At 32.9% G+C, this 10,103-nt stretch overlaps 1 protein-coding gene across 1 annotated transcript; it reads right to left on the bottom strand.

Moving 5' to 3' along the window:
• Window positions 1–5,782: 5,782 nt before the first annotated feature.
• On the bottom strand, window positions 5,783–9,365 carry LOC145033731 (uncharacterized). Its single transcript, XM_078982287.1, has 4 exons — window positions 9,233–9,365; window positions 6,990–9,124; window positions 6,654–6,903; window positions 5,783–6,570 (listed from the first exon to the last, which is right to left on the bottom strand). The coding sequence occupies exons 1-4, from the start codon at window positions 9,294–9,296 to the stop codon at window positions 5,783–5,785; spliced, it is 3,237 nt and encodes a 1,078-aa protein (XP_078838413.1). The 5' UTR covers window positions 9,297–9,365.
• Between the last annotated feature and the right edge of the window lie 738 nt (window positions 9,366–10,103).

Raw genomic sequence — 10,103 nt, 5'->3', positions numbered from 1 at the left:
ATGCTTACGGTTTTCAGTTTACGTTTCAAGTGCTTCGTTTTTAAAAAATGGAAGAGCTCAGTATGATTGCAGAGCACACACCTCATGCTTCTGCATTCTATGATTTACTATGGTTTAATGATGTTTTTGCTCTATCTTGACTACCTTGGTTTTATGGAAATGATATGCATTAATCATTTATTAATCCAAAATGAAAATTCTATGTCATCGTTTATGGTACGTTACATGTTACATCAGTTATGGCGAGATTTCACATATAAAGTTATCATTGCTGAATTTAGATGAATTTTCGATAGTATAGTTTTGATGTCTTTTACTTGGCTTGTGTATAGATATCCTAGGATTAAAGCTGGTTGATTTAATTGCCTCAAAAACCCAATTCTTTATATTCCTTTGCAATTGCACATTTTTTCTAGCAGGGCTGACCAATGGGGAGTTCAAGGTGTGCCCATGATCATGACCTACTAAATCATAAGGCCCAAAATATTTTTGGCATATATATTAGCATATGTTAAGTTCCATGCCCAAATAAAACTAGGTTAACCTGTTTTACTCAGTTATCAAAGTGACACGTCACACAAGCACTAAGCGGGAGATTTGAAACTTGGGGAAAGAAAAAATGCTTCAATTATTTTATTTGCTGATTAAGCTTATACTTGTGGAAAAGATTAATGATGGCAAGTGAACTGTCTCCAATCATTGACAACAACGGTCTCATTGTTTGGTTAAAATCAGACGATTTCGAAGGCAAATCAGGAGCTCTGAGTTCTTACAATCTTACTTCTTCATTCTTTATTCATGAAAATCAGAAACAACAATCATACAGTTTTCTCGAAAACCAGTTTTGAGTTCTTATTATCTTACAGTAGTTCTTCTTACAATCCTACAAGGAGTTTCTATTTTTTAATTTTTTCTAGTTTGTTTTTTGTTATTTTGTTATTTTGTTTGTTTTTTTGTTTTTTTGTTTTTTTTTTTGTTTTGTTTTTTTTTTTTTTTGCTTTCGGAATGGACACTTAAATCAGTTTCGAAATTCAAAATGAATAATATTACAAGGAAATCGGTTTTTGTTTTTTGAAGGCACAAACAAATTAATTTTTGTTTTCTCCTTTTTGTTTCATTTTTTATTTGTATTTATAGTAAGTTCTTGATTTATAAGAAGTGAGTCAATTTTTTTCTTTTATTCTTTCTGATTCTTATTTGCTCGAGTTCAGAAGCATTGAAGCAACAAGTGCTAAAACATCAACTATGATTGTAACTTTAAAGTTTGGATTCAAATATAGATGAACGACTAAGAATCATCATATTTTGTGAGATTCTTGATTCTTGTTTTATTAAGTCAAGATTAATGACTTCTTGATTCTTGGTTGTATAAGTGAAAAATATTACTTTTGTTGATTTTTTATGAACAATCATGTTTAACGATCTTCTTGATTTGAACGACTAACTAAAGTTATGATAATTTCTTGTTTTTTCTATGAATAATCAAGATACCTAGATTTCTTTATTTTTTTCTTAGGCTTAGTAATAAACACTAATGTACTTTTGTTGAACTGTTTATTACATTTACTTCTACTTTTCCTATAACATCATTGTAATTTGATAAATTGAAAATATAATGCTATAATTAAGTATAGTTATCTAAGTTCAATGGCTTAATATAAAATTTAAGAACAAAAATACAATGTTGTAAAAGTAAATGCACAATGCTATAAAAAAATTGAGTATATTTAAGCAACAATTGTTTTGTTTAAAATTTTAGATTTTCTAGTTTTAAGGTATATTTTTTGTTAGATTGTATAGGGTTTTCGAAATCTCACAGCTGGTGTTATTTTCTAGCGTCTCTATAGTATTGGATCAAGAAATTTGAATACGGGAATCAACATAGTTGAAATTCAAATAGTGTTTTCAAAAAATTGCTTAATATTTAAAATTGTACATAAATATTATATTACATTTTATGAGTCTTCATTTGTTTGAAGTCCATTGATTGATGATCTCATCATCACACATAAAAACGATAAATTTATCAACAAATCAAAAGCAAACGATTCAACAAAACACTTGAACAAGTATTAGAAAAAAAATATATAACCGAAATTATTATGGCTAATTCAGAGTTGGCACGAGATATAAGTGGAAGTGACGAATGACATTTAAGAAAAACGATAATACTTTATTGATTATATAGTTAATGGGATACCAAAGGGTTTGTAGCCGAGCGGTATCAGATGGTGCCTTTTTTTTTAAGGTCGAGGGTTCAAGTCTCATCGTGGATATAAGTGGAATATGTGTTGTTAGCTTAGGAGTAGAGTAGATTTGCAGGTTAAAAATGGGATTATAAAAAAAATCATAGACAATGCCTAAAAAACATAAAATAAACGTAAGTATTTATTTGTTAATTACAAAATTGGCAATGTGGGCCAATCCCTTGTGGCCCGTAATTCTCCATTTATGATCTTATACATCCAACATGGTAAAAACAATTCAACCGGTAATGCATGTGGTACAAAATGATATTTTAAACATGTTTATAGATTATAATATCATGGATTCTTGACATTACACAACATAATATTTTGTTATAAATGCATGCTGTTTAATGTGTTTAACAATATATAATTTTACAAATCTTGTGGATACATTTATAAGTTTTTATGAAAATATATACATGCAAATAAATTGCAATTATAATGTTATTTAGGTAGCTCATATAATGGTATTAGTTACTCGAATCATGGATTGCATTTCAACATTTTCTCAAATTTTGTATTCTATTAAAAAAATGTCTCATAAGCTCTTCCGGATAATGTAATATGAACTTTTGTATGGTATCGTCTTTAATTTTCTAAAAATAATGGTTATGGATATTAGAGAGGGATAATGATTTAAAAGGGTAATATATTTTTAGATTTGTACACATTTGATCATTGAGTTTTTTTTCGTCCATATTTACCCCTTTAACTTGTTAAACTGTACACATCCAGTTTTTATGACCGGTTACTCCAGGTTAGCCGAGAAAAATGATTTATTAGGGTAATATATTTTTCATTTTGTACACATTTAGTCCTTAATATATATATATATATATATATATATATATATATATATATATATATATATATATATATAGATAGATAGATATATATTTCAAAATAAGTTATTTTTTGTTTTTGTACAAATTCAATACTTATGAATGATTTATTTAGGGTTTTTCTCACGATATCTAACATGAGACTATCACTGATAACAATGACGGTTCTCTTTGGGTCCCCGCAGTTGCACCGACAACCCCTGCTTTTTCTGTACATTGTAAATTTTGCGATATTTTTTTTTATATTTTTTCTACTTACCGACAATACCTACTACCAAATCCTGCGACCGTTCCTCATTGATGAGGTGTTTGAGGTTGTTGATCCTTATGTCCATCACGGCCTCGACTGCTTGGTTGCATATGTCTTGTGGTTTGGCTTAGGTTTTGTATTCCGAACGTCGTAACTTCTTCATACGATATATGATTTTAACAATCTTTATATCTACTTGTTCGTTTTTTAAGTCTGCTATAACTTTCGTTAAGATTACTCCTATTAAAATATAATATGTTTTAGTTACGATTTTATAAAAAAAAAACATCCATACATGCATTAGTTAAAAACGTATGGATATAAAGATTGTAATTAATATATATATATATATATATATATATATATATATATATATATATATATATATATATATATATATATTACTTTTTAACGGTAGTAATCTAAGCAAAAGTTGTAGTAGACTAAAATACAAACGCATAGATATAACAAATCGTTAAAATCCGAGATAATATGAAAAAATTATGACGTTCAAAACACATTAACTAAGCAACAAAGTAGTTGAGATCGCGATGGATATAAACATCAAAAGGCTAAAACACATCTTTAATGATTGTTCCATGTAAGATGTTGTGAGAAAAACTTAAAGAAAACATTCATAAGTATTGAATGAGTACAAAAACAAAATAAATTATTTTGCAACAAAAAAAATTAAGGATTAAATGTGTACATAAATATTAAGGACTAAATGTTTATAAAATCAGAAATATATTACCCTATTAAGATATTTTTACCGATTAACCTGAAATAACTAATCATAAGGACTGAATGTGTACAGTTTAACAAGTTGAAGAGATAAATGTGAACAAAAAATAAACTTAATGACCAAATATGTACAAATTAAAAAATATATATTATCCTTTAAATCATTATCCCTATTAGAGATTCATTCTTTTCCTCAAATAAAGAATATCAGAACAGTTTTTTAGGATCAAATTGAAAGTCATCAAAAAATTCCATATGCATACCCGTCCACACTAATGCTATTATTTAACTAAATTTAGGCAAACATTAATGTCACAGGGACACATAGATACTCTAATCAATACGTTTGCAACCATTGATGGTGGTGCCACACCTACACTTTGTTTTTGGCCCACTTTATAGGACATATAGTTTCCGTTATATAGCTAGGTAATAATATTTTTGGCCCACTTTTTATATATATATATATATATATATATATTAGGTTTAAACACGTTGAAATCCATGATTGATAACAAAAAATACTATTTGTAATTTGTAACTGCTATAAAATAAAATAAAGACTTAATTGCAAAAATGGTCCCTGTGGTTTGCATTTTTTCAGGAAAAAAGTCCAAACCACGAGTTTTTTGGTTTTGTGGTCCTTTTGGACTGGTTTGTTTGTGAGAATGGTCCCTATACTTAACACCAGTTAAATTCCATCCGTTAACCCCCTCATGTGCCTTGCACGTGAGGGTATTTCTGTCCTTTTACTTATAGGGACCATTTTTGCATATGGAAAAATAAAACATCCTTTATATATCGTTTTCTTTTCTTTTCCCAGCTTCTTCCCCAACAAATCTTCTTCCCCAACGTTCTTAACTGTTCTTCCCCAACGACTATTATCTTCCATTTCTCATTTCCTGACTTGCAATCGAACAATGGTGGTTTGTTTTTGTGGAAAGCTTGCTTTGGTGAAAACGTCTTGGACACCACTGAATCCCGGCAGGAGGTTTTATGCTTGCCCTACTAAGGATTCTGTTTGTGGGTTTATCGGGTGGGTTGACCCACCTATTTGTGCTAGGAGTAAAACCATCATACCTGGTCTTCTACGAAACATAAATACATTGGAGGAAAGATGTAATGGGCTGGTAAGAAGTATCAACATGTTACAGGAACAGTGCAATGGACTTTTGAGCAGGAACAACATGTTGGAGGCAAGGTGTGATGCATTGAAGGATGAAGGTTTCAAGCTGAAGATGTATTTATGTGCAAGTTGGTTTATGTTTGTGATTGTTATCTTTAGTACTTGGTCTATGTAAGGGATAGGGTTAGGCAAATGTGGGGATTTTTGTTGATCAAGTGATGCAGGGTAAAAATGGTATAATTTTGTTGTAATTTGACTTCATCATGTTTGTAATGAATTCCAAAATGTGTATCAGTTGTGTTCAAAATGTGTATCAGTTGTCAGATATAAGCACATAAATAGAACCAAAATGTAACAAAAGTACATTACCAAAATACATGTCATAAATTTACCAAAATGAACATTCCATTAACCACATGAGTGGAACCAAAAACCATTACCAAGTTAAGCATACAAGTGTCTGTGCACCATACATAACCACATCATCAAACCATAACTAAAGTTTTCAAAAACAAACAGTTTTTAACAACAAGAAACTAAATAGTCATTGCACCACAACAAATAACCACAATCACTTCTTAGATTGATTCCCTCCTTGCCCTTTATAGGTCCTAGAGTTGTGTCCTTTATTCTTGCATTTGCTACAAGTAACACTAACATGTTTCCTTGATAGCTTCTGCACTCCATCATTTCTTGGCCCTTGGGAATTTTCTCCTTGCATCTCATTGACTCCATCACCTGCACTTGCCTTCTGCCTTTTGCTTAACCTTTCACCCTCACTTTGTCTTCTTTTTTTCTTAGGCCTTCCCACCTGAGTGTGATGTGGAGGAGGGATTAGCTTTGTTGGAAAATTACTTTTAGGCCACATGGGTCTCCCTTTAATTGGTTCCACCTTAAACGAATAAGCTTTTTGCCATGTCTCTAGCCAATACACCTTGTGTACCCACTTGTAAATGTCAAGCTCAGCCTCAGGGTCTTTGCTCATTTCATTCAGAGTTGCAATTGCATGCCTGCAAGGTATTCCCATTAATTCCCACTTTCTGCAAGTACAGGTTTGGTTCCTAACATCCACCACATGTTGATCTTGCAATGCTGCAGTGACTTGATACTTGTTTGCCCCATTCCACCTAGCAATATATTGTGAAGCACTTTTTTTCCTTGCATCTAGGATGTCTGTTGCTGTAGGTGTTAGTGGACCTTTAGCCTTCTTCATTGCCTTCATGACATTGCATATCCTCTTCATTAGATACTCCCTAATGAACTCTAAACATGAAATTACAGGTTTGTCCCTGCCTTTCTCTATCTTCCTATTAAACACTTCACACATGTTTGAAATCAACACATCAGAAACAGCTCTTCCTGCACATTACAATAACATACAATTAATGCTGATAAATAACTGAAACACATAATCTTTACCATATGCAAACATATACAATTACCTGAGAAATGACTCCTTGCCCAATGTACAGGAGGAATTTGCTTCAACCATTGACATGCTTCCTTATCATACTCACTAAACTCTTTCATCAAATGTTCAAACTCAGGAATGGTGGTTGCTGATGCACACCTCCATAAATGGTCCCTGTACTCAGTTTGCCCCCACTTCTTTCTCATATTGTCATGAATATGTCTAATACAATACCTATGCTCAGCATTGGGAAACAATTGATCAACTGCAATTTGTAATCCCTACATGACTCAACATACAATAATTAGAATTAATTTCTTGGTAAAAAAACACAATCTAAATGATCAATTGATGAGTTTTAATTTACCTTTTGCCTGTCACTTATGAAAGTATAGTTTGAGTTGCTCCCAAGCTCCAAGTCATCCCCAAGGTTTTCTAAAAACCACTTCCAGCTAGCTGTGTTTTCAGACTCAACAATTGCATAGGCTAAGGGATAAATTCCATTGTTGGAATCTAGACCAACTGCTGTAAGAACCTGACCAGGGAATGGGCCTTTCATGAAGGCACCATCCAAACCTACTAAGTCTCTAAGACATGCTTTGAAACCTTTTTTCAGTGGACCCAAGCATACATAAATCCTTCTAAACTGCCTTGTTGGGGATGCAGGGTTGCCATTAGGACACACATCTATTTTGACTGTTGTGTCTGGGTTTGTAGCTTGAAGTTCAAGAGCATAGTCCCTCAACAACTCAAACTGTTTTGTGTAGTCCCCAGTTACATGCTTTCTTGCCATATCTTTTGCCCTAAACACCTTATCCATTGAAATACCCACCTGGTAGGTCTTTTGAAACTGATCTTGTATGGCTCTCAAAGGAATCTTCGGATCTGCCTCAACTTGATCTATGATTTTCTTGCAGATTAAAGAAGCAGTACAAGCTCGGAGTTTTCTTGTTTGTAAGCATGTATGAGTTTGGTTTAAGGTCCTTATAAACCAATCAGATTCGGGGTTTGACCTAGATGCATGTATATACCAACCACATGTTTCTTTTTGTGTCTTTACTTCTTTGCCCTTGCTTTTTGAAGTGGTAGGTTTAGTCCCCACTTGACCTTTATTGATGACAGGTACAACTCCTCTGCACTGTTCCCTAAGCCTTTGACTGTCATTTTTTTTAAAGAATAGATTCCTTCTTGTTTCTAGTGCGTGCACATCAATTAACTCCTTTAATTCTTTTTTACTTTTGAACTTTTGCCCCACTGAGAATGACTGTATATGTACTGACCCAAGGTTGCACCTTTTTTCTTTTCCCAAATTTCTTATGAGAGCTCTTCTTTCTCTGTCTTGGTCTGATCCTTCATCCAAGGATTCGAACTCCTCATTGTTGATCACTTCCATATCTTCAGGTTCATGACCATCATTAATACATGCTCCTTCAACATCACTTTCAACATTTAGAAAGAAGTCTGCCATGTCCACATCAACATCTTCTATATTGTTCTCCTCATCCATTATGTCATCCACTTTATCTTCATTTTCTGATTGTTTCCCATCATGATCATCACCTACATCCTTTTCATACTCTTCATCACTCTCTTCAGATTCAACATCCCCTTCATACTCTTCAACATACTCATCACTTCCATTTAAATTTTCCATAAGGTTGTCAAAAAGTTCATTATATTGTTCATCATCATTAATGGGTGGGGTGTTGTAGCATCCATCAATATGGTCACTATCATGAACCCCAATCATCTCATCCCCTACATTAGCAATATTTGAAGTAAATGGATTGTAGCATCCTTCAACAACAGTTGCAGCCTCATGAACCTCCTTAACACCCTCATTAGTGTTTTCCTTCTCTTTTAAATCATCAATATCCTCTAAATTAAGCCTCTTGCTACAAGAACCTTCCTCTCTTTTTGAATTCCCAACTCTACCCCTTCTATACTCTGGAGAGAATGCATCAGTTTTACTCCCAAAAAGAATCAAAGACATGTACTCACCAATTGGTTCATCATTGACATGGTTCATATTTCTCAATGGAGATTCTACATGAACTTCAGCCTCATATTTAGCCCCTTGATCATCATTTTCTGGTAATTCCTCAATGACAACTTTACCCTTTGCATTTGGAGACATGAAGTATGTGAGTAGATTTGTCTTCCCATGTTCTGTGTACACTTCAATCAACTTGTTATTTTGAATACATTTAGAAAGATTGATAACATCCTGATCATTCCCTAAAGCTCTAAGACCAAATTGAAAGTCACCATTGGGTATCCTGAAATGGTAGTATATCACTGGGGATTCAACACTCAATTCAATCATCCATGGGTCTGGGTAACCTAGGTCAAGCATTATGGCATCAAGTTCATGTACAGAAAACTCATCTATGTCCACATAATCAACATAACGCACTTCACCTCCAGTATACTTTATGTCAGGTAACTTAGTAAACTTCCCACCATGATGAAGCTTAATACTAAACCATGTGGGTGCACCCGCTACAAGTCAAAATTGTACATGATAACAAAGTCAAAATTTGGCGGATTTTAGTATAAATCAAGGGTAAAATGAAAAATAGGAATGTTTAAGAAAACAGAGCAACTTACCATATAAGGATGATACGTCGACAACTTCATTTTTTGGTCTGATCTGCCACATTACGTACACCATTTCGACTTTAAAGTATGACCTTGTCTCCTTTTGCTTCGATTAGGTTCTTTCGATAACGACTTTTTTTTTGCAGGTTTAATGGAGCAGAAGGAAGAAGGAGGGAGGTGGGGAGTTGACGGGTGTTTGGGATTGTAAATGAGGGATAAAAGGTAGAAGGAAGTGTTGGTCCCTATAAGTAAAAGGACAGAAATACCCTCACGTGCAAGGCACATGAGGGGGTTAACGGATGGAATTTAACTGGTGTTAAGTATAGGGACCATTCTCACAAACAAACCAGTCCAAAAGGACCACAAAACCAAAAAACTCGTGGTTTGGACTTTTTTCCTGAAAAAATGCAAACCACAGGGACCATTTTTGCAATTTTGTCTAAAATAAATGAAAAGATTTATTGTAATGGGAGGAAATGAAAGACAAATGCTATGATAAGAAAAAACAGCATACATTCAATTTCTTTATTATTATAATATCGCACTTTCATTCGATCTATAATACTCATTGCTAATAAGTAATAACAAATTTATGAGCATCAAGCACGAATGGTCAATTTACAAATTATAACATTCCTAAATCCAAAAAGATATAAATAACGTAAGTTGATATTAACCTGCATATTTATCAAAAGTAGAGTACTACTACTTGTAATTTCTTCCTTATCATACAACTTGAAAAAAAAATCAGTGGGCGAAAAAGATCATCCTTATCAAAAATTTTACATGCTTTTCAAATTACCAATTATACCCTTTTTAAATACAAAAAGAAAGAAAGAAAGTAAGATGGTAATAACCTGCATATTACACATTAGGTTGC

Source organism: Lactuca saligna, chromosome 3 (genome assembly GCF_052625555.1).
Source record: "Lactuca saligna cultivar CGN05327 chromosome 3, ASM5262555v1, whole genome shotgun sequence".
NCBI lineage: Eukaryota > Viridiplantae > Streptophyta > Magnoliopsida > Asterales > Asteraceae > Lactuca > Lactuca saligna.
Note: the sequence above shows the minus strand (reverse complement) of the source record. Positions and strands in the feature narration are given on the sequence as shown.

Coding starts and splice junctions, on each gene's coding strand:
- LOC145033731 (XM_078982287.1), bottom strand. CDS start 9,296: ATGGTGTACGTAATGTGGCAGATCAGACCAAAAAATGAAGTTGTCGAC. Junction 9,125..9,232: donor CGACGTATCATCCTTATATG/GTAAGTTGCTCT, acceptor TTTGACTTGTAG/CGGGTGCACCCACATGGTTT. Junction 6,904..6,989: donor TCATAAGTGACAGGCAAAAG/GTAAATTAAAAC, acceptor TGAGTCATGTAG/GGATTACAAATTGCAGTTGA.